Here is a 26,472-nt window from a genome sequence, read left to right on the forward strand (position 1 = left end):
CCGATCCCTGGAGAACACCACATAATTCAGTTCGGACTGATACTGCACTCCATAATAACAGACAGACATCTGTCAGACAGGTAGGATGAAAAGGACTTAAGGCAGTTGCTACAACAACAAATGTAACTCTGAGGCATTGTAACATCATATCATGATCAATTGTGTTGAATGCTGCACATAAATCAAGGAGAACTAGAACTGCTACAGTTCCACTGTCAACATATAATATCACTGATAACATGTAGGCCAGTTGTCTCCATGTATTGATCAGTCAAACCAACTTTTCTTGAGGCTATGATCTTGAGGATGACCTGGACTCTTGACATGTCTGGGCAATGTGTCCAAACAAAAAATTCATGGCTATAAAAAGATAAATACATGACATGATATCCCTGGGATGTCCAAGCGCCACATGGCTTCCAAAATGAGGTGGGTCGGCTGCTGTAACATCATCATTGAATAGAATAATAGCAAAATGGATTTAGTCCTGAGAGTCCTACATTCTGTTTGAGTGTAACATGATTCATATTTCACCATCATTAATGAAGTATCATTTTTTATCATCATTTCTCCAATAACACGGCTTGATCTTCAATTGCCAGCAGTGGTTTATTCGCAGTGGTTTATTTTTTGTCACCCAATCTGATTGGCTGGCTGAGAGTGGAGAGTTGTGTCATCGCGTTTTGATTGGCTGGCTAAAAATAATTGACGGCACTATTTTCGGATCGGGGATACCTGAGGTCGTCTAGTACAGGAAATCCCCATCTGGCAAAACATTACCGTAGTGACAATGTTTTCCATCTCCGCAAAAGTTGGTGACTGTAATATCTTTATGAGTACTATATTACCTGACGTGCCCTAGAGCTATGTACTGTGAGAGTAACGCGTATGGATACCTCACGTGCCTGTGAAGGTAGTCCGCACGTGCTGTCACTGGGCTATGACGTATGAACCGGCCATGTTGGCGGCAAACAAATAAAAGTCTCTCCCCAACGCCTCTGGTTTTTGTCTCTAGTCTGAGGGCTAGGTTATAACATTTGGCGACGAGGTATAAACCTGAAGTTTTGCGAAGTTTGGAAGCGCAGTCGAGATGGCATCGTCTGTATACCGGAATCTTGGCGAGTTTAACGAAACAGTCGAGATTGGAGCCAATATGCGGAGCGAGCTGAGATCTTCTTCGAGGCGAATTCCATAACTAAACGCAAAAGTCAGACCTTGCTGAGTTCCGTGGGAGGTAAAACTTATGGATTAATAAGAGACTTACTTCGCCCCGAAAAGCCGACGTCAAAAAGTTTCAAGGAACTTGTGAAATTGTTGAAAGACCATTACAACCCCCAACCGTCGAAGATTGTGCACCGCTACAACTTCAACACGAGAGTACAGAAGCCCAACGAGACCATCAGTGAGTTTGTTGCTGTATTGAGAAAACTGACTGAATTTTGTGATTATGGAGCATTCCTTGACGACATGCTGAGGGACAGATTCGTTTGCGGTATAAACAAACAGAAAATGTTATCCAGGTTACTGTCAGAAGATAATTTGACATTCACCAAAGCCGTTGCCATAGCAACATCAATGGAAGCGGCTGACAAAAATTCTGCTGATCTTCAGAAACAAACTGCAACATCCAGTGACTGTGGTATCGTCAACTTTATTACGAAGAAACCAGCCAGGGGAGGTAACTACAGTTCTTCATGTTTTCGTTGTGGCGGAAGACATGACCCTTCAACATGCCGTTTTAAAGATCAGGAGTGTTACTCGTGTGGACTTGTTGGACATTTATCACAGAAATGTCTCAACAGGAGGGGAAATGGTCAGAGGAGAGCCTCACATCGAGGTGGGAGACAGAGTCGAGGTCGCCGAGGTAGACATCACAGACAGTACGGAAATAGAGCGAACTACATTCAAGAACATGATTCACAGGAGGATTCTGAGGGATTTGTGGATGTGAGTGAAGCATATGAGATGTTCATGGTTTCTGGTTCAGTGAACAAACCAGTTTATGTACCAGTACAAGTCAACGGTCAGGAGTTGAAGATGGAATTTGACACTGGGGCTGCAGTATCCATTGTGAGTGAAAAGACTTTGTCACATCTTCAACAGGGTGTAGAGAACTTGACTGTGACACCTACGACTAAATCATACCTTGGATACACCGGAAATAAGCTTGATCTTGCGGGACAGGTGATGGTGGAGGTTGATTTTCAAGGAGTGACTGCGAGTCTACCCCTATTAGTCGCCCGAGGGAACCGTGCTAGTCTGTTTGGACGTAACTGGATTGATGTGTTTGATGTTGATTGGAATATAATCAAACATGTGACTGCTGAGGATTCGCAAAGCAGTTTGAGAACTGTGTTGGATAAGCATCCTGAAGTATTCAAGGATGGTTTGGGTACGTTCAAAGGAACGAAAGCAAAGATATATATTGACAAGAATGCCCAACCGATCTTCCATAAAGCAAGACCAGTCCCTTATGCATTGAAGCAGAAGATTGAACAGGAGCTTGATCGCCTACAGAGTAATGGTACCATAGAAGCTGTAGAGTTTTCTGAATGGGCAGCACCAATAGTACCTGTGGTGAAGTCCGACTCGAGTATTAGAGTCTGTGGTGACTATAAAGTGACTGTGAACAAAGTGTCCAAGTTGGATAAATACCCAATTCCAAAGACAGATGACCTGTTCGCAACTTTAGGAGGAGCAAAGTTCTATTCTAAGTTGGACCTAAGTCAAGCTTACCAGCAGGTCTTGTTGGACGAACATTCCAAGCAGTACGTCACAATAAATACACATAAAGGACTCTTTCGGTATAACCGTCTGCCATTTGGTGTGTCGTCAGCTCCTGGTATATTTCAGCGCATCATGGAGAATACCCTACAAGGTCTTGAACAAGTTCTGGTCAGGATTGATGATATTCTGATTGGTGGCCGTTCGAGGCATGAACACTTGACACCCTTAGATGAAGTTCTGAGGAGACTAGCGGCAGCAGGTCTGAGAGTTCGTAAGGACAAGTGCAGCTTCATGGCAACAGAAGTTGTGTATCTTGGATACCGTCTGGATAGAGAGGGCACCCATCCAGTCGCTGAAAAGGTCGAGGCCATCAAGGAAGCGTCACCTCCGCGGAATGTGACAGAACTGAAAAGCTATTTGGGTATGCTGAACTATTATGGAAGGTTCATGACAAACCTTTCCACTGCTCTGGCACCGTTACACAAACTGTTACAGAAAGAAGTACCATGGAAGTGGACAAGCCGACAACAGTCAGCTTTTAAGAAATCCAAGTCACTGCTGTGTTCTGATAAAGTTCTCGTTCATTATGATGCGAAGAAGGAACTGATTCTCTGTTGTGATGCATCGCCCTACGGAGTTGGTGCGGTACTGTCTCATCGTACTGAAGAGGGAGGCGATCGTCCCATTGGATATTCATCACGCTCCCTAAACTCCGCTGAGAAAAACTATTCGCAACTGGAAAAAGAAGGCTTAGCAATGCTTTTTGGTGTGAAGAAATTTCATCAGTACCTGGCAGGAAATCATATCACTATAGAGACTGATCACATACCATTGTTGGGATTATTTGCTGAGACCAAAGCGATACCAATGATGGCATCAGCACGGATTCAGAGGTGGGCACTAACATTGTCTGCTTATGAGTATGAACTTGTTTACAGACCAGGATCACAGATCGCCAATGCGGATTGTCTGAGCCGACTTCCTGCGAAAGAAAAACCAAGTATTCAAGAAACACCTGTACCTCCGGAATACATCATGCTTCTGGAATTGATGGATACTACACCTGTGACCTCCAAACATATTCGTTCATGGACGCGCCAGGATCATGTGTTGTCAACAGTGTTGAGATATGTGCAGTGTGGATGGCCTAATTTCTGTGAAAACCCAGAAATTAAGGCATACTACTGTCGCCGTGATGAGCTGACAGTGCAGGATGGCTGTGTGTTGTGGGGTAACCGTGTAGTGATTCCCCCGCCAGGTCGGGATAGGATTATTCGTGAACTTCATGAGGCACATCCTGGAATCAGTAGGATGAAGGCACTTGCTCGTAGCTATGTGTGGTGGCCTAGCATGGATTCAATTCTGGAGTCAACAGTGAAAAAGTGTGAGGTGTGTCAGCAAATTCAGCAGATACCAGCTAAGGCACCCCTACACCCGTGGGAGTGGCCTGAGCGACCATGGTCTCGTGTGCATATTGATTATGCCGGACCATTCCTTGGTCAAATGTTCTTGGTGATTGTGGATGCATATAGTAAATGGATAGATGTTGTTGTTGTGCGCTCAGCTACATCTTCAGCTACAGTGGCAGTTCTTCGTAGAGTGTTCACAACCCATGGATTACCCGAGATGTTAGTGAGTGAGTTTCACTAGTGAGGAATTCAAAGCATTCATGGATAAGAATGGTATTCACCATGTGCAGACAGCTCCATATCACCCATCGTCCAACGGTCTCGCTGAAAGGTCAGTGAGGACATTCAAGGAGGGGATAAAGAAGGTACAAGGTCCGGATATTCAGACTCGTCTCGACAGATTCTTGTTCCGATATAGAACAACACCCCAGACAACTACTGGACAAACACCAGCCGAACTTCTGATGAACCGGAGACTACGAACACATCTAGACTTGACGTATCCTTCTGTACAGCAGACAGTAAAGAAGAGTCAATGGAGACAGAAGATTCAACATGACCTACATGTGAAGGACAGAAGTATGAAGGAACATGACACTGTGTATGTTAAGAACTTTGGAAATGGACTGAAATGGTTACCTGGTACAGTCTCGAACAGGACAGGGCCAGTATCGTTTGAGGTAGAACTGTCTGATGGTAGCAATGTGAGGCGCCATCAGGATCATGTGCGTACTCGAGAAACCCAACTACCCGGAGGCAATACTGACTCTCATTCAGATCAACAGGTAGAATCTGCTCTACCAGAGACGCGCGGTGTCAAGATACCTGCTATCAATGACTATCCAGAGAAGGATCACGTGTCAGAGGCGATACAAGATCCTGCTTCAGAGATTGTACTATCAACAGACAATAGCAATGTTAAATCTCCCGTTCTGAGTAGATCTTCTAAGAGGACTCGACGTGAACCAAGATATTTTGAGGACTTTGTCAGGAAGTAATTGGTTAATGAGATTGAAGATTGAACTCATATGTTATTTTGGGTTAAGGTAAAGTTTACTTGAACAGTAGAAGTTAACATATTTCTCTTATGGCAGATACCTACTAAATCTAGAGAATGATTTTTGTAGATGGCTTTCTTTGTGTACAAATGTTGAGAAGCACCTTGGCACTTTTAATGTAGATATGTTTAGTTTAGAAATGTTTCCATCTAAAGAGGGAGGAATGTAATATCTTTATGAGTACTATATTACCTGACATGCCCTAGAGCTATGTACTGTGAGAGTAACGCGTATGGATACCTCACGTGCCTGTGAAGGTAGTCCGCACGTGCTGTCACTGGGCTATGACGTATGAACCGGCCATGTTGGCGGCAAACAAATAAAAGTCTCTCCCCAACGCCTCTGGTTTTTGTCTCTAGTCTGAGGGCTAGGTTATAACAGTGACCGAGAGAAAATTTGAAAGGGGAAGAAGCGGTGTGATATGTGGAGATATATCAGAGAATTTCAGCTTCCCAATGTATGAGATTCAGTTGCAGAATGAGATACCGCATCGATATTACGGGACCAGGTGAGCCACTCCAGTACATTCTTTACTGGGCGTTTTAAAGGCTAATAACAAAGCTAATGAAACAGTTAATTAATTCATGTAAAAATACCGATGAAATAGTGAAACAAACCATATTGTTTGGTATTTTTTTTTAAAAATAACTATCAACTACATAAGAAATGTCACATAACGAAGTGTTGATCTAGAGCCGATCAATCAAAAACATATTACAAAGTTATATTAAAATAATCAAGACTTAAATTCATATTTTAAGAAAATAAAACCTCATATAATTTGGATCTAAAGCAATACTCAATTTGACATTGCAGGAAACGATCAATATTTGCCGGACGGACCGTACATCTCAAGACCAAAATGTTTTGCAACCACAGCAGTTGTTTCCCCTTTCAACGGGTGGAGTTTATCCAGATCAATATAATGAATGTATTTGGCCTATAATTATTTGGTGTTTATTAAACATGAAGACTTCAATTATTTAAACATACTATCTCAGGACAATTAAGAAACTCATTATGAAAAAACAACATTACCCCGTTTAAACTTGAATGTATTAAGTCATACCTATATCTATATAAACTCAAGAAAGTAATATATGTATTCATATTTTTTCTTAACTATCTTGATTTCTTATAGCGAGCAGACAAAATGATGAAAATAAAGATGGTGGGCACCAATCAACCTTATCAGGTATTTTTTTCAAAAACAATTTTTTTTTTCAACAATGATGTACATTTACGCATCTTAAAATATATTTTGTATTTTAGATAGGATGAAATAATCTCAAAATTAATTTCATATTATTAGTTTTAGGTAGAAACACAATATCACAGTTAATTATTTTCAGAATTAACAGACAATACAGAGTATTAAGACATGTAGAATTATGTTTGTCTCAAGTACATTCTGTAAACAAAAGATTTATTATTTACCATGTTTACTGAAAAAAACACTTCTTTAATAATGCAATTGTTATATTATCATAGCAGATAAAGATTCCCAATATGCATAGCTAGCTTAATTTTAATGATAATTATTTAGCATTTCTTGGGATGATGAATTGGACATATGACAAAATAAGAAATGTATTTTTATTCATTATTCTCCCATTACAAGGTTTACAGTGACTTATTTTTTTCACATAATCTAATTGGCTGCCTGGGAGTGGAAAGCTGTGTCGCTATTTTAATCAGAGACCTTAAATTATTCTAATGTGTAAATTTTCAGAACATGGTAAGCAAAGGAAAACTCAAATTTATGGGTGATGAAGAAATGACCAACAAGAGGTCCTCTTATAACATTTTACCATAAACCTCATTTCTTTACATTAGCAATATCTAATTTTAATTTTAATACTTTTTACAAAAACAAATCACATTATGAACAGGTCACTAAAATACAAATTTATTATTTTGTCTTGTTTTCATGAAGATAAAAAGAAGAAAATGTTAGTCTTAAATTACCTATTATCAGTAAGTCTAATCTGATAAAATAACAAAAGAATAAAGTTTGGAGGTAACTGTTGCAGTAAAATAACAATGTAAAAATACAAGGGTATTAAAATGCAAATATTTGTAGAACTACTGAAATGATAATTTCTATGTATTTATGTTTCACACACAATAAATTATTGTGCTTGTCAAATTCACATTGTTTCTTGTCATTCACAAATATGGGGAAATTAGATGACTCATTTAGTAACATTTTTGGTGTCATGATGTAAAATATTATGTTCAAAAGAAAAATTGTCCATTGAATAAGGTTTTTTTCATTTTTAATAAAAACACATGTACTCACCATGTTCAGGAACAAAACAAAAACAAACAAAAAGTGAGTGAGTGAGTGAGTAGGGTTTAACGCCGCTTTTAACAGCATTACAGTTATATCGCGGCGTGTCAGCTCAATGTGGGAGGAAAGCCCGAAGTGATGCAGGTATCAGACGTTTACCACTTCGGTGAAACCCACGAGCACGGGTATGGTGCTGACCAACCTAGAAACATAATCGGGGCGAATCGGGATTCAAACCCACAATCTGGCGTGTCCAAGGGACGCAACTCTGCACAGCGAATCGCGGCGCCTTAGACGACTGGGCCACCCGTGCCCCCACAAACAAAAAGACATGAAATAATCAACATTTTACATATTAAATTATTCACTGTAAAATTAGTTTTAAAGAGGAAAATTCGTCCAAAAATATTACAATCCACTGATGGATTTGAGAAGATTTAATCAGCAGATCAGTTGCCTGAGTTGGTATTTATAGAATCTTGCCTGATCAGTCCTGCTGACAGTTCCTTGGGCCCTTGTTTTTCGTTAACAATATTTCACATTATTTAAGACAATATTTAATTTCCTCTTAATTGGGTTGATAACATTTGTTTCTAGCGAACAAATAAACGAATAATGTATTTACATACACTAAAAAGGTGGGCCTATTTAGTGTTGCGCATTGAGAATGATAGTCACGGCGAGACGAATGCAAATAAAGTTATGGGCCGAGTAATCCAAAACCATTAACAAATATCAAATCACATTACTAATTCTCAAAACGTTACTCCCATCAGCTTTTAATAGTTAACAAAAAACATAACATGAATGCTAACAAGTGGCTAGCCTGTCACGGAAAACGCGTGTGAGTTGTCTTCGCTAGATCCTTTTTACCTGTTTATGGTGCAATTGTTTCACTGAGCATTTTCGAAAACGAGGCTGGGGGGAATCCCGAGTGGTTACTAAACACTGGAAATCTTCAACTACGAGCTCGATTTTTTATGGCGTATTGATATGGGAGAAAAAGGATTAACTACTCATTCTAATCGTTACTGATTAATCACTCATGTTAACAATTCTACGAATACTACCTCTATTACATACGCATGTGTAGATTTTTTGGTAACAACCGAACACAGTGGTTAATCCTCTATATGTAACCAATTACAGAAATTTTGATAAAAGTGTATTTGATGTTATGACATATTTTGTGTTTGTGACAATGTTGAATTTTAACCTAGAATCCCCAATTGGTTGCCACTGTACAAGGTGTAATATATTCAAAATACATCATTATCTGTGACATGTCTCCTGACGACTACTACATATACTTCCAATTTTCAAACAATTTCTTCACTGTTTGCAAAAACATATAGCCAACTGGTCCTGTAGCTGACCTGATTTTTTTCAGGATATCATATAAGATAAGAAAGGTCAAACTAGGATACAGAAGGAAAAGCAACAGCATGAACAGATGTTTCAACACAATTTAACAGACATCCTCAGAAACTACACAATTATACATATATAACTGCATAACTGGCTATTCAGAAGGACAAAATCAAACAATAGTTATCATTGTTAATATTTCTAAGAATACTATCTCTATTACATATCTGCCATAAATCCTGTATTTTGACTTTGATCACACTAACTAAATGTTTAGATTTTCAACAGACGTTCTCTTCACTGTCAATAACATACGATTAGTTGCCCCTAAGTAGTCTCGTAACAATCAATGCCGTGACATGACAATGGTGGCCAAATCACTTTTTTCCCTCATCTCCTACTAGACCTAGAGGGGCGGTTGAGTAGCCTAGTGGTTAGAGCGTTCGCTCGTCACGCCGAGGACCCGGGTTCGATTCCCGACATGGGTACAATGTGTGAAGCCCATTTCTGGTGTCCCCCCGCCGTGATATTGCTGGAATATTGCTAAAAGCGGCGTAAAACCATACTCACTCACTTACTAGAGCTAGATGAATTGGGAAGGTGGGAGGGAGTAATTCGTATGTAATAGAGGTAGTATTCGTAGAATTGTTAACAATGATAATTATAGTCTGATAATTCTTACAAAACTTCAACCTCTATTACATATTTGCCAGAATATAACAGAGTGATCCTGGTGGGATCTGCCTCCAGTAACTTCCTGTGTAATTGACAGCAATCCTCTTCTGGAAACCATGATGTACTGATTTTCATCCCACTGAGATAATTCTGAAATTTCCCTTGAGGACTTGAAAATCAGAAACTATGTCAAGAATCCATCAGATTTGTGATATTATCATGATATAACATTTATACTAAATTCTCATATAATAATTAGATCCACAGCAAGTGCTTTAATGAGTTATCATGGTGTAACATTTATACAAAATTTCATATAATTATGGTTTAGCAAGTAATACATATCATCAGGTAAAATGCATATACAAAATATCAGTAGTTTAAGTCATAGCATTTTAGATAGATGCTAGTCTAAGGTAACAAGAACACATCTCCTAGACATACTATTCAATAAGACAAGAGTTATGTCAACATAGTTTAATAGATTTAAAGTTTTTAGATAAATACTAGCCTAAGGTATCAAGATCCCATCTCCCAGACATAATATCCAATAAGACAAAAGATATGTCTATCATAGTGTTATAGATTGCCTTGAACTCTTTTTAAGTAAATCTGTCATAACCTATATTAGAATAACATTCAGCAATTACTTCAATTTAGACTCTTTAAGGATTAGCCCCAATACAAGGTTGTCTATAGTGACACCATAATCTCTTTCCAAGCACCCAGTAAATATGTCAACAAGATTAGTGCCAGTCCAACAGGATCAACAGGATTAAGTATTCCCCTCTGTCTAGCCATTCATTAACCATAGGGAACACCCCATCGTGTATCAAACAATCATATTCCTTTTTATTGTTCTAATTTTTGTTAAATACATACCGAAGCAAAATGTTAAGCAGGAGGGGTTTGACGCTCATACCAAGCAGATCTTTCTCCCACAGCCCAGAGGGTTGAACCGACTCTCTGTGGCACCCTCTGCTATAGTTAAGATATTGTAAATTGTTAATTGTTCTTGTAAATAAAATTGTGATTAGTCTCCTGTGACTCCGGCTCTTTGCTGACTAATTCCCCCAAGAAAACCAGAACGCCATTTGGAAGGTTTTGTTCATCCGAACAGAACCATAATAATATTATCACTAGATTTACCGTTATATTTGCTGATTTTGACCATGATAAACCTGGATTAGTGACCTATAATACCGGCGATTACATCACTTCCGGGATGTCACTTCCACTTTTTGGTAATGACATCTCTTTTGATCTATTTCTACCCCAAAGACATCATTTCCTCGTTAGAAGGGCTTTGTTCAGCAATATCCGGTGCAGTTTCTCTATCATTTCTGGTAATGATGTCACTTCAGGTTCATGGTGATAGATGACATTTAAGGTGCTTCTAATCCATCCTACATCCTCAGATGATAGTTTGAGCCGCGACCACTGGACCAAGGGAATACATGCCCTCTAGGTCCAGCTGGACGTCACGTGAGTAAAAGTTGGTGAAGGTGTTTTGTGAGGCCCACTGGGAGCTGGAAACTACTTGTTCTACAGAGACTGTAGTCCATGGCATGAGACTCGTGACTAGGGCTCTTATTTCGTGAGCTGAGCAGGATCCGAGGTGTGGCATTGAATTCTGAGCCTGTGTATAGCTTTGTGCAACTGTGGCCTTCATCCATCCTGCTAAAGTAGCCTTGGTGATAGAACTTAAGAGCTCTGATGGGACATAAGAGTCTGTCTGGGTGATCCACTGTTGGTCCTAATGCTGGGATTGTACAGTGTCTATGACCCAACAGTCCCATTGTGGTAGATTGGTTCTTGGTTACGAAGTCTGGGGGCGATCTTATAGTTATAGAAGTCCAATGTTGATCATGGGTAAGACTAGAATAGTCCAAGGCATGTAACTCCGAACCTCTTGCTGCTGTAGCCATGGCTAGCAGAAACAATGTTTTCCTGGCTTTTTTAAGTAGGGTAGCCTTCGCCATGGGTTCGTAAGGTTATGTTAACAGTGCCGATAATACCACAGATAGATTCCATCTAGGGAAGATACGAGTGGTCTTGATATCTTCTAGCAGAAATGATTTCATTAATCTGTTGATGATGGGATGGTTTCCGATAGATAATCCATCATGTTGGAGTACAGAATGAAGGGCTGATCTGTAACTTTCTATCGCCCCGTGTCTGAATTTATTGTATTGACATAGATGAAGAAGGAAGTCTGCTATCATAGGGATTGATACAGCATTATCAATAATCCCTATTCATCTTCTCCACGCGACAAACTTGTCCCATCTGTTGTCATATATAAGGGAGGATGAAGGTCTCCATGATCTTACCACAGCTTCCCAGGCAAGTACAGAGTAACCGGATGTTTGCATCTTCTGCCTGATAACTTCCAGATGGTAAGAAGGATGTAGGCTGGGCAGATTTTCGTGGAATATGCTGGACCACGGTTGCCATAGCAGATCTCAAAGAAGTGGTAACTGTATGGGTTGCTCGATTAGTAGCTTTAGTAGTCTGGGGAACCATGCCCTGCCCTGGAGCTATCAGTATGATAACGCAATCCGTCTACTCCACCTTGTTGATGACTTTATCTAGGAGAGACTTTGGTGGGAATGCATCTAATCCATCAAAAGAATGTCGATATGGTGAGCTCTTGGGTCGGGAACTGGACTAACATAGACTGGAAGTAGGTTGTTCTGGCAGGTGGCGAATGGATCTAGATGTGGTATGTCCCATATCTTGGTTATCCAGGTAAAGATCTGAGGATGTAATGTCCATTCTGTTGCCACTATTCACCCCGGACGTGAAAGACTGTCGGCCAGTATGTCTCGCTTCCATCCTGCAGTTGAAGGATTCTGCCAAGGCAAACAATCGTGTAGACTCCGTGTTCAGGGAGATGGATCTGGTTTCTCCCTGCTTATGAATATAGGCCACCACTGTGGTGTTGTCCGTGGCTATGAGAACTGATGATAGATGAAGCTGTGTTCTCCATTCCAGGATGGCGTAATATATGGCTTTCATTTCCCTACAGTTGATATGAAGGATCTTCTCCTCTGTGTTCCATGATCCCTGTACTATGAGATCATCCATATGAGCTCCCCATCCCGAATCTGATGCGTCTGTGAATAGATGATGTTCTGGCATCGGATAAGTCAGCGGGATGCCACTCCCTTGAGGTCTTATTGCAAAGTGGGAGGTGTACCATATTTTCTTGAGTATAGTGCACACACATGTATAATGTGCGACTCCCTCTAGCAGATTCAGTATTTTTGGGAAAAAAAATCGAATGTAAAGCGCAGAAAAAAAATACACCGTAGATCTACCCCTTCAGCGAATTTCAGTACACAAACGGGTGATGAGAAACTTGGTCAGTACAAATTCAAAATTTGAGATAATCACCAGACATGTTTATTTACCGTTTAAATTGTATTTTTTTCTTCTGCTAAGCATTGTTTTACATCCAGGGATTAAGATTACCTTGTGTATTTTCTCGTAAACTAAGCTGGAAACAGCAATCAGCTGTACACACGTTTCCATGGAATCTACCGGTGATTCGGTCAAGACACACCCAATGATATAGCTTTACAGGATTTTAATGCAAGGATCGGCAAAATTTTTATCTGAAACTATTTTTTTTATCAGGAATAATATATCCCAATATCTTGTTAATTTAGTTGCAGCTTTCACTAAACATATTTTAAATAATAATACCCATAAGTGAAGCAGTAGATCGTTATTGCCTGTTATTATTTTTCACATGAAACCAGTCTGACCAGTCACCATCAAGGCTCCCACACACGTGATCGCGTGATCACAAGAACTACGTGTTGACTCGTTAAAACTCATATTTGTAATAGTTTGACGATTCTAACGAGTCAAAGTATGGCATTTATGATATATGTATCCATTCTCTGTCAACTAATTTTCGTTTCAAGGCATCAATAGTTGTAATCTGACCTTAGTTGCTGTTAATAACGGTGAGTTGTGCGATCTTCCGATCGCTTCACACACGATTTCGCCAAAATTAATCAAAACAATAATAAAATGGATTTTGAATAAAATTAATGAAATAAGTTACAAACATAAGTCCAGATATACAAAGAACACTTTTTATAGCCAGACAGTGTAATTACCCGATTAATTTGCGACATGGTATTTCCGGTGTTACGTGCTCACAGTAATATCTTTCCATGGGGAAAAAACACTAAAACTAATTATTTTGTGTATAAAGCGCACCCCCTTCTACACAGCTGTGTTTTTTGGAAAAAAAGTGCACACTATACTCAAGAAAATACGGTCACTGAGACTGGAATTCGAGGCCCTTCAATTGTAAAGAGTTGACACATGTCTGTAGAGGACCTAGCCTCAGACTTCCTCTGAAGGTCATATCCTGTAGAGATGCCTAGCAGAGACATCCACCACCTCAGCGACTTGCTGGGTTGACATGAGATTGATTGGATCATCTTTATAGTCTTGTCAAATCAGTCCTCTGGTAGACATAGATATCCCCGGTCTAGCTGGAATCTTGCTCCAATGTATATAATGTCTTGGACTGGAGTGGTCTCTGACTTGGCTGGGTTGACATGGAAACCTTGTTAAGTCATAAGCTGGACCAAGAATATCATGTTCTCATGTAGCTGATCTTTCCCTTGGTCTGCCGCTAAGAAGTCATCCAGATAACCATGGATTTGAACTAGCTTGAGATGGGAGAACTTGATGACTGGCGCTGTAATTCTGGTGAATAGCAAAGGTGCTATTGCTATCCCAAATGGTAGGACTTGGAGTTCGTAGTGTCGGCCATTGATTGCGAGGTGTAGATAGTTCTGAGATGATGGGTGTATGGGGATGTGAAGATATGCATCTGTAAGATCTTGGCTGAGAAGCCAGTCTCCCTTCTTCAATGTTGACCACACTTCTGTATGGACTCCATCTGGAATTTTGGAGGTTTCATTAGATATCTCTTGTTGAGGGTCTTTAGATCTATTATCATCCTCGTCTCAGTTGTGTTCTTCTTCGGGACTATAAAGACCGGTAAGTAAAAGTCTTTGGTGTTCTTGGACGCCATGTGTTCTGAATGGCTTGCTTCTTTAGTAGCTTTCTGAAGGCCAATTTTGCAGCTGCTAACTTGGCACTGGTCAAGTGAAATCTTCGACTTTTGGTACCAGGGTCGCTTGTGAGAATTTGATGACTCATGAGCTCTTGCTGCACGGTCTATGGTTGAAGTCTGGAAACGCTCGACTGTATCTTGTTTCACTTCATCTACCACATTTCTGAGTTTCCCGTTGAAAGTTGTGGTCGCTGATATTGGTTGCGATGTCACAAACTTCTTGGTCTGGCTAGATACGGCCCTTGACTTAATCTGGGATAGGAGCTGTTGTCACTGTAGTCTCAGTTACTGTGAGGAAGTCCAGACTTGGGATAATAGTAAATTTTCCTGCATCTTGACGATTGAGTCAAGGAGGCTGTGGATTAGATATGACCACCATTGTGACATCTAGGCGTGGGTTGTTACGGGTCTACTTGGCAGCAACTAATTGTGTGAAATGGACAGTGAAGAGGACGTCTGTTTAAAATCTAAAACTTTTAGTTCGTGTGATTGAAGCCAAAATACAGGATTTAGATATGTGATATAGGTAGAAGTTTTGTAGGAATTATGCCATGTTCATCATGACTACCATGGCACTATTGGTAGTCACAGAGGAACAAAAATCAAAGGTTGAAGTGACAAATATCCCAATGCACAACAAAAACACTTCATACCACATGATAACTGTAAATTTTTCGTGATGATACATGCAGAAATTGCTGATTAATGGGCATGATTTACATTTTCAATATGACAGTAATATCGAACTCTGTGAGCATATTTTAGACAGAACATTGATGGGATCAGATATAAAAATTTCTGCAATGAAATGGAAGAAACATTAGAAAAACAGAGGAACATGCACGACAAAGGTCAAGCTGGGTAAGAAAGCAAGACATAAGAAAAGAACACATTATTGGTTATTAAACATGGCTGTCATGGTGTTCTAAATAAGAAGTATTTTAATCTATAGTGATAAAAATCAACTTGGAAAATAATACCCCTGACAAAAAGACCTTTAGTCAAGTTGAAATACATAATAAGGATCAAATATAATTCTGATAGTACGCTACCTGTGAACGAGCAGCCTGCTTAGCTTGAGCTGCAGCACTTGGTTGAGCCCGGTTGATACGCTGACTCTTTTCTTTACAGAATGGAATGTGACGCTCAGCAGCTTTAGCATTGAAACGACGTTGGCAGTGAGGACATTGCACATAATCTGGTGAGATAAATTGGAAATTTTAGAATAAATTGTATGTTTATATACTTATCCTTTCTCACATTGTGCATTTCTCTTTCTTCTTTCGATCCTAAGTGGAAACGTGTCTGAAAAAAAGGTTTCCAGCTTCTATAGTTAATTCAACCATACATACCTCACATCGCCATAGTCACCTCACAGATCTGGGTCATGCATTGCATGCTAGTTGACCTACCTGCACTGATCACATATCTATCCCAGCTAACTCCTTCTCTTTCAAGAGCTTACAGACGAGGGAATTGTGATGCAGGGATGGACAGATGGGCAGTGAGATAGGATAAGTTTATAAACAATTTATTATAAAATTTCCAAGTCTTTAAACTTATCCTATCTCACACTATGCATTTGATCCAACGGTTGGATGGTGAGGCACAACTTCCTAGTCTGTGAACGAGAATGTCCGAAAACTCGCCATTAGTTTTGCACATGAAGCAGGTTGGAGGCCGTTAGGCCTCCAATCTGCTTCACGTGCGAAACTAATGATGAGTTTGAGGACATTCTCCTACTTAAAACAAAACTCTCTCCAAAACTGTCCACAAAACTAATGTACTTACATAATTATCGTGCGATACTAATGGAGGTCACGAGTATCATCACTTCCTCGATCAAATGATTATGATCGACTCGATGAAACGGAGCAATGCACGTGCTAAACTATTGGAGGACCACATGCATACGAGTCATGGAAATTTGGTCCGTATGGGAGACAACATGTCGGATTGTGGTGATGAATTGTTCGTGACATTTTGCAATCAGTCTGATGTGGTTGTGAACTCAGATTTTGAAACATTACTTTATACGGATAACTTAAGAGAATATTATTGTCAGAATTTTGAATTAGGCCGGTTATTTTCTGATGAGAACACTGACACTGAACCGTATAATACAAGTCATGATAACTTTGACGATAATTGCAACACCGAACTATACTTGGCAAGATGATAGAAGAATCAGGAATTATTGGCACATGTGTGTCTGAGAGACAGTTAAATTCCGAAATACTAGATTTGTTAAAAGGTGACAATGAATGTTTTGAGAAAGCCGTACAGGTTACGCAGTTGGGAACCAATCTAGACAATGAAAAGCTTCGGTTCGGTACTCCCCTTTCTGAAGCGGATATGGTGCATTTTTTTCGATTCGGCATACTCTGTGAACACTGAACATAAGAGTAGATGGGCTTTGAATATTTTCAAGAATTGGGTTGTTGAAAGGCAAAAACGCAGTAATGATGAAATTCCAATAGCAAATCAAAACATAGTGTCGTTAGCTGAAAACGAAAATGATCTGAGCAGAACATTGATGTTATTTCTGTCGGAGGTTCAAAACCAAAAGCGTGAAGAGTACCGCAGCAACTCTCTGTACAAAATTGTGTCTTCTCTTCAGTATTACTTAAGAAGGAACGGGGTTGTCGTCAATTTCTTAGAGTCATCCTGTTACACCGGTATGCGATCCGTTCTTGATGCAAATGATGAAATTACTAGCTCGAAAAGGGATAGGGGTTGAAAAACGACAAGCGGATGTCATCACTGAACAGCAGGAAGATGTACTTTGGGAAACAGGTTTACTCGGAGAAGATACACCACAGAAGCTCTTGGACACCCTCGTCTATTTAATCGGGTTGAACTTTGCTCTTAGGGCAGGAGATGAACACAGATACCTACGCAGTGGTTCAAATTCTCAGTTACAGTTGTTGATGTCAAGTAATGGCGTCAAACAATTGAAATATACTGAGGACTTTTCCAAAACGAACAGAGGGGGGCTGAAGCACAGGAAGGTTGAAAGGAAACACGTGACCATCTGTAGTAATGAGGAAAACCCTGGAAGATGCCTCGTCAGACTGTACAAAAAGTATATGTCATTAGGGTAAATATAATTCTCTCACAAGTTCACAACTAATATTGTTAAAAAGGAAGAAGTAGTTCCTATGCGACGTTCCTGTCTGCGAGTTCTACCTGTCTGTCAGTCAGCGAGTTCTACCTGTCTGTGTAACGTAATGTGCACCTGATTAACATATTTTGGATGACTTTACCTTATGTTCTAATGTTCTTATGCACTATGTACTTTATACGGTCAGCTGCATGAATTGATGACAGTTCACTTTATTTTTAGACCAGTACATGGAAAGTGTGATGCCTTCTATTTGCGCCCGTTACGATACACTGCAGGCTTGGGTTACTGATGCGGCCGTTGGGATTCATCCACTCCGGTCAACTGTCAGCCGTCTCTGTAAGGCCGCTGGTTCAGCGGATTTTACACAAATCACTCCCTCAGAGCTACAACAGCGGAGTAGACGAACAGCTAATTGCCGAGAAGACAGAACATAAATCGGATGCAATTCGAAGCTACAAGGTATAAACTTTACCTATATGTTTGTGTATTTCCCACAATTATTAAATATGGTATATGGCGTTTTCTAATCTGCTTGTAGTTGCAACATTACCGTGGATGTTAAAGGACGCGATAATGCATTTTGGCAATGACCAGACTTCGGATCAACATCCCCGGGGTTAGAATCCCAAATAATATTTCTATATATTCAGTGGTCACACCCAGTGTCAGTATACTATATATATCTTGGAGCTGCTATTTTTTGCCCCTGTTGTACTATAACAGGAAATAAAAGTTGCATTTTGACATAAATGTTTATGTGATATAATCAAGCAAAATAAGCTTTTCTTTTATTAGAGGACATCCAAGAAAATGGCGGATACAGTAGACTCAATCGTGCAGAGAAATTCAAGACGTCCAAGTGCTTCTGTAACTGGTCCCCCTGTTATTGACGCCGCAACCTTTGATCCGCCAGGCAATCAACCATCGACAAGACCGACACTGGGCCCATCAAAAGGCGAACAGGCGCGATTTTACAATGAAACTTGGTGACGGCACAACATTTTCTGTGAAATTTTGTTCAGCATAAATATTTGTGAAATCATTTGTTTTGTTGTCTTTGTCTTATAATATACGTAGACTGTCAGTTTGTCTCTCCCGAAACGAACCTACCACCTGCATGGGCTGACCCTGTTGACCTCCTAAAATGACTAATGTTCATGTAACTTTGTTTTAATAGTAAAACAAGAGCGGTCACCCTCCCATAGTATAGCACAGTATAGTGAACATCACTTGAACATTAGTTTGAGGCATTAACTTGATCAAACTTTGTTTTAAGTAGGAGAAAGTCCTCAAACTCGCGATTATTTTCGCACGTGAAACTTGTTCTCGGCCTAACGGCCTCGAACAAGCTTCACATGCGAAAATAATCGCAAGATTTCGGACGTTCTCCTATACTTCACGCAACTTTGTTTTAAATATAGATGACCACCGTCAGATATTTACCAGAAACCTGAGACCTAACAGTGGTACAATACTTAATAAAGTAACAAAGTTAAGTGTCGTAAGACAACTCGGAGATAGGAATAAGAAACACTCTCAAAGAGTGTTAAGATCCTGATATGAGAAAGAGGAAAACACAAGAAGTTCAAAAAAGCGCAATCATTTGTATATCCTCCAAGAGGATGCTCAGTCTGAGAAGCTCGATTGAGCATGATAAACACAAACAATCATGACATGGTTTATTTCAATGGATGTGGCAGCATGTCACTTTGAGGATGTGTCTCCCGGCTTGGGAAAGTCGGTGTTTCCCTTGGGTCCTGAGAAAGAGACAGTATGTCCATTGGATTTACCTCCTCACTGACTTTGGCGTCTTCGATGTCATTTCCTATCTTTTCTCTGTTCTTCTAGTTGGTTCTGCTGAAGACGGAGACGTCCTGCAAAAAAAAGGGTGTAGACCATGGGAGTTGACATAACTGGTTCTTAAAATGGTCATCCTAAGAGTATAATGACCAATGAGTTGTGACTAATCATGCGTGGTGAGCCAAAAGATCTAAGACAGCTCCCGTCTTATTTTGAATCTTATCTTCTAGGGAAGAAGCATGAACCAAAGCCAACGAAGAGCTTCTATTGCCGAAAATCAAGAGAAGTGTCCGCCAAACTGTAGTGTCGAGGTGCCTGAGATCCCTATCCTTCACTGAAGTGCAAGAGAAAGGGCGCTAAGGTTGCAATGTCACCATCCAACTCTGGATCAACTGTTGCTAAGCCATGTCTGCCTGCACCAGCCAAAACAAACGTGGAGACTGAAGCCAATCACGTAGTCGTCGAAAAGAGCCCAAGCCCTTATCTAAGTTTGTGGCCATGCCTAGGAGCAAGCCGAAGGGACAACAAAGGAAGATAGGGTGTCCTCAGTTGAAGTACTTTTAGAAAGTTGCAATTTATCTGCAATCCATCTGAAAACAGTAACCGAGTCGAGCTGATCTGTTGTGCTGGGATGGCAGTGATATCACCTGAGTTCCATGAAGTCGGGATGACTTGAGGTAGAGTCTGTGTTGTTGTCAGAACCTGTGTTCAGTCACAGCAGGAGGGCTTTGAATCGAGGGTAGTGAGGGTAAACCCAAATGGTGAGTATGCGAAGTAGAGGGTGAACCCATAGTCAAAGTAGAAAGATGCCTATCTTTAGACAAGGACATCTACTAACAGTAGCCACTGGGTGTGGTTTATCCTATGACGGTGGGGCAAAGCATCATGGTGAGGAGAAGACTGGACCGAGAGGTTCGGTAGTCCGGACAGGTAGGGTCATGAGAGTATCCACGGAGGAAAAAAATCCCTATAATGTGAGCAACGTTCCCATTCATGTGCCTGAGTGTATGAAATGGGGTTCTAACGATAATCCCAGCAATGGTGGAAAACATAGAAATTGGGTATAATCTTGTGGTCAAAAGTCTGGATGACTAGAGGAGTAAGTGAGTGAGTTAAAATTTAACGTCGCATCGACACTATTTCAGACGTATAGCAACGAGATCAAGTTAATATATTCACAATTGAGTCATTTATTCAAAGTTATTTTTTAAAAACAATTTATCAAACATATTTGAGCATAACAATATCATGTATACAGTTTTAAAACACGGGCTGTAGGCCACCAGTAACCAAAGCTAGGCCACCTCGCTGGGGATCATGGGGACTCACAGTACCTCGACTTCCTGCATGATACCCAAGCAGGATTTACGTCATGACTTTAGCTACTTGTGGATGTGCACAATAATAGCCAATATTAAAAAATACTCAGCAATGAGTTGGCTTAAAAACACTGGTTGATGACAGTTACATCGATTATGATAGGATAACGTGTCAGACAGGGGGACAATAATTTTACGATACTTTAACCTCCTGGACAGAGCCTTCAATAAAGTCAGTTGATAATAGCATCACACCAAATTTAAAAACACGCATTTAATTATTCACATATATACTTAAATTTTTTTACACAGGCCAATTTCTTTCAAGTAGCTGATAATGAGATGCCCACTGACACGGGAAAAGAAATCTTTCAGATTTACACTTTGATAATGTGAATCCCTTGCGATTGCATAGTCCACACAGTCAAGCAATATATGCTTGACGGTGAACCTTTCATCACAAGGGATACACCTAGGAGGTTCATCCTCATCTGCCTTCAGCAGATATTCATGGGTAACCCGACAATGGCCAATACGACATTGTCGTAAAATGACCCCGTCATGTCTTGACTGACAACCTAAGTAGGTATGACCGATTGTTGGTTTTAATTTGTGTAGTTCATTGCCTCCTACCTGGGTGTTCCTATTCTTTTGCATGAGATCCTAAGTTTAACTCTTGATGGTTGGTTTGAAATCACTGTACTTGATCAATAGTTGAGATAACAGTTTGTCAAGAGCTACTTTAGCTGCAGCATCAGCTTTTGAGTTACCTGTTATGCCTACATGACTTTGTAACCAGCGAAAGACGATGTCACATTGGCCAGTAGAAAGATCATTGAAAGGTTCTAAAATGTCAAGGATTATGGGATGATTTGAGGAGACACATTTAGCGCCTGATGGCAAGATAATGAGTAAGAAAAGATGATTGGGTTTGATGTTTGATATAGGTCAAGGCTGTTAAGATAGCTTTTGCCTCAGCAGTAAAGATAGAACTAGAATCTGGGATTCTTGAGGAGGCAGTTCTGGATCCGATGATGGTGGCACTTGCAACTTTGCCGCCATCCTTTGACCTGTCTGTAAAAATGGATCTGTAAGATTACATTTTGATTGTAATTGGTTATATGATTGTTGATATACCAAAGACTTGATGATGAGGAATGGTGTGCCAAAGTGTCACCAAGTTTGTTGGCAAATTCAGATTTAGTAGTTAAAAGTGTATTACCATCTTTGAGAAGGTGAACTCCAGATTTGTATCCTTTGCCCTAAATCTTTTGCATCATGTTCCACACCTTTGACAAGGGTGTGCAGGAATTGATTTTCGACAATAGTTCTTCCAGGATTGACGTTTATTTTGTACGTCTCGCTTTGGTGCCCGTGATTTTAAGGTTATTCAAGTTGTGCACAGTGGGATGTCAGCAGAAATATTTCTCAGCTTTCTTCCTTTTTTTTCCAGCTTGTTTACAATTATTATCGAACCATGGTTTACATATAGGAGGGTTTGCAAATGACTTAGGAATGCTTTTGTCTCCTATAGCATTAAATGTATCTGAAAAAAGTTGTATAGGATCAGGAACATTCCTGAACCTGTCGGATTTTAGTTTTTCAGAACATAGTATTTGGAATAAAGACCAATTGGTTTTTGTAAAGTTCCACAGATTAATAGCTGTAAGTATTGTTTGAAAATGGTCATCATGGACCAACCATTTGATTTCATTTAAAATATTTGAATCCGTCAGTGAAAGGTTAAGGGCAGAGTTTGTGCCAATGGCAGGATGAAGATAGGTATTAGAACCATCATTGAAGATGCATAAATCATTGTTTGAGATAAAATCTTCAAGGACTTTTCCCTTATTATTTGTATCAGTACTCCCCCATAGGGGATTATGACAATTTAAATTGGCCATGATGATACAGGGCCTCGGGAGCTGATCGTACAAAGTCTGAAGATCTGATTGACAGATGAAAGGTGGAAGATACAGTGAACACAATTTAAACACTATGTTCAAAGTTGGTTAGTTGGTTGGTTGTTTTACGCAGCACTTAGCAATATTCCAGCTATATGACGGCAGTCTGTAAATAATCGAGTCTGGACCAGACAATCCAGTGATTGATATCATGAGCATCGATCAACGCAATTAGGATCGATGACATGTTCAGATATGTTTCTTGGAGACAAAAAGGTGACTGATTAAAAGTTGTAGTTTATTAAAATTCTTCTTAAGACCTCTGCAGTTCCATTGTATTTTGTCTTGTGGATTCATGGTGGTGCTTCTACAGGAGAAATGTCATGCTAACGTGAGGAAGATTTTGTAGTACTCCTATTTGTTTCATGTGGAGATGGAATTACCTCCATGTCCAAAGGACCAAAGGAGTTATGGACCTCTACTGGGACCTCTAAAGGAGAGCTGGCCTTTTGTGTTTGCAGCTGTTCTTTTTGCTGTTTCTTTTTCAATATTTTTTCCCCCTTGTTTGTAAGTTTGACTGGTTCTGGCTCTGTTACTGGTTTTGGAGTTTGCGACTCGACATTCTTATTTTATGGTTTTGGGTTTTCGGGGTGTCACAGATGGGTTTTGGAATGAAGCCGGTTTGGAAGTGGCTGAACAGACTTCACCAATGTTAGATCAGTCTGGCAGTCGATAGAAGCAGTGGTGACAGGAGGACGAGAGACAGCAGCAGAGTAAGAGATAGAAAAAGTGGTTGCAGTAGAACAAACAACCCTCTTCTTAGCTTTATAGTAGGAGAGGTTTTGTTCGGTCTTCATTTTCATAATCTGCAATTCATGTTGCCACAGAGAAAGGATTAGGAAGAGGCCAGATGGTTCCCACCGCAGTTTGAACACTTCACATCCTTCCTGCAGTCAGTGGCCTCTTGCTTGTCACCGCAGCGGTTACAAACAGCAGAGGCATGGCAGTACTAGGATCCATGTCCAAACGCTTGGGAGGTGTCGCACCGGAGTGGACTGGGGATATACACCTCCACTCCAATGCTACAATAACCAGCTTTAATCGAATGTGGAATCTTTGAATGAGCGAAAGTGAAGAGGAAGGTGTTGGTCGGTTCAACAACACCATTCTTCTTGATAGTAAACCTCTTCACAGCTGTGACTGACTGTTGGACAAGTTCTTTGATAATTTGTTCTTCGGTCATGTGAGACACGGACAAAGCCCTTTCACAAGTTCAATGTCTTGTGCTCAGAAACAGCAACCTTGATGTTGACAAACTCTCTTAATTTGAGTAGGTTGATTGATTGATGTTTCTTTACACACTCTACAAGGAGAAAACTGGAACGAAGTTTAGTGGCATTTGAAACCTCTCTGCAGATACCTCCGATACCTTCAGAGATTGCAAAAGGATTAGGCTTGGTTCTTTGTCACATGCTTCAATTACTAAAAAACATGGCCAATAGTCAGATGAAATGTATGTATTCTTGTAAGGCGAGGTATTGTCAGAATCTATTCGTCTCCGTTTTGAACCAGGGTGTTGGGAAGCCATGTCGAAAGGTAAATAATACTGCACCCCTTTTCCCCACCCACCTTGGAGTAAAAGGCGACTAACGGGATCAGGGGGTCAGGCTCGCTGACTTGGTGGATGCATATTATCGATCCCAATTGTGTGGATCGATGCTCATGATATTAATCACTGCATTGTCCGGTCCAGACTCGATTATTTACAGACCGCTGTCATATAGCAGTAATATTGATGAGTGCAGCGTTAAACAACCAACCAACCAACCCACCTTGGAGTGTCAACAAGGACAGTCTTATGCTGCAGCGGATCCCCAAGCTGCAAAGATCGAGGATAGAGGGACTGTGAACTCCAGCAAAATTGACGCGAAAAGCTAGGTTAGGGTCGAAGTGGTGTGTTGGACAAAGGAGCACTATTGCCAGCCCAGTCGCCCTCAACAACCAGACTCATTGGACCGGCTGACTAAAAATATACCAAATCTTTTCATGTTTTTAATCAAGGTGCTCACATGATTTGAGGCACTTCGCGATGTTTTATCACAATATGGATCTTGATTATCGATCAGATTGTCTTGACTGGTCACCGCTATTTAGTTTGAAGCAAATGCAAGTGATACTAGAGGTGGAATCTGATTGGTCCATAGGAGAGGCATAGAAGGGACATAACGCATATTGAGCCCAGGTATTCCAGCCTAGTTCGGAAAGGGTGGAAACTGGACTTTTAAAGTCAGTGAACTCTCTTGCCTCGGGAAGATGCATAAGATCATACTTGCCGTATGCGGTTTTGTAGACTGGAGCCATGTTCATCTGGCACACTGCTGATGGGTATCGTCATGGCTACAGCTGCCAAAACAGCAAAATCTGGATAAATATCCTCATAATCAGCCATGATAACTCGATAATTCCGTGTAATTCTGTGTGTGTCTCAAGTCCCACAACTGTAGTTTTGTAGCTGACTAGATCACGGTTGGCCCGGTCGCCATCTATGATATGTGTGTTGTCATTATTTATTGGACCAATCAAAGAGCTGGAATGGGTAATCAGCTGATTTTGGGAATCCCTTCCATTGTAATTCAATTCTTCGCATGAATCTGGGAAGTGAGATGGCTTCAGGAATTTGTCAAGACAAGATGTGAAATCTGGCATGTAAAGCACTGCACAATTCACCAATGAAGCTTGCACTGAACGTGCATCTGCAAATGTAACTTTCACACCACGAAACTCGCGTTTGTGATGTGTTAATAAAAGATTGCTCATTTTCTCCAGGTGTTTCTTGCATCTTTGCAATGAGTTGCAGGTTGAGTTCAAAAGTGGCATGATGCCGAGATTCAGATTGTCTTTCTGAATTATTGTGACAAACACATCTGATAGCATTTTGGTTGTTGCAATAAACGAGTAGGTTTTGATTTTTTTCTGGACGTTGACTGCTGCACCATTATTTCCTTCTTCTGCTTCAATCTCCTTCTATTTCCATGACAAGTGCATTCGCCCCCTGTCAGCCCTCTCAACGGACAGCAAAAGAACACTGTGCAGCTGTTTCATACTTGAAAAAACGGAATCAGAAAGAACCCAGAAAGTTCACATAATCTGGCATATCTCTTCACTGAATATTCGTACAGTATGTAAATGTTATTCAGTGTTTCTCTATTATCAGCGACAGTCTTGAATACTTTGCCTGCAGATGCTAAAGCCACTCTATGGGTGATACAATGTACTTGAATCATAAAAGGGCTGCCGCCTTGTTGCAGTCGAACACCGACCCGACTTCGCCTTAAAGTCATCACACTTGCGCCATCAGACCCTAGACTGATTAATAATCAGGGTTTTTTCCACAGTAACATTTACTGTTTCATTGATGATTAAACCAACGAACCTGCTTTCCTTTATTTTTTCTTTCAGATCCTTAATAGTGCTTCCAACTAATGCATGTTCCATTTCTTACACTGAATCAGAATGTGTATATACCAAACTGGTACGTCCATTTTTTTTCTGCATATCCAAGAGACAATAAAATTTGTTTGCAACAAAAATTTCTTGTGCCATGAACAGTACAGTTCTCATCCTCACAGTCAATGTTTCATAAGGTTTTTTTCCGTTGCTGCATTCATATGACTTGCCATGGAAG

The 26,472-nt window shown here is 40.3% G+C and overlaps 1 protein-coding gene and 1 pseudogene across 2 annotated transcripts in view; one reads left to right on the plus strand and one right to left on the minus strand.

The window, feature by feature from the left end:
• The window catches only part of LOC139464624 (zinc finger C2HC domain-containing protein 1B-like), a 213,324-nt gene that overhangs the window by 102,312 nt on the left and 84,540 nt on the right, over positions 1–26,472 (minus strand). For both annotated transcript variants that reach the window (XM_071246160.1, XM_071246153.1), the window contains exon 5: positions 15,690–15,835. In XM_071246160.1, coding sequence (XP_071102261.1) covers positions 15,690–15,835 — 146 coding nt within the window. The remainder of the gene's footprint in view (positions 1–15,689; positions 15,836–26,472) is intronic.
• On the plus strand, positions 16,515–21,977 carry LOC139470837 (uncharacterized; annotated as a pseudogene).

The sequence above is a fragment of the Haliotis cracherodii genome, unplaced genomic scaffold, assembly GCF_022045235.1.
Source record: "Haliotis cracherodii isolate W230 unplaced genomic scaffold, xgHalCrac1.p SCAF_1, whole genome shotgun sequence".
NCBI lineage: Eukaryota > Metazoa > Mollusca > Gastropoda > Lepetellida > Haliotidae > Haliotis > Haliotis cracherodii.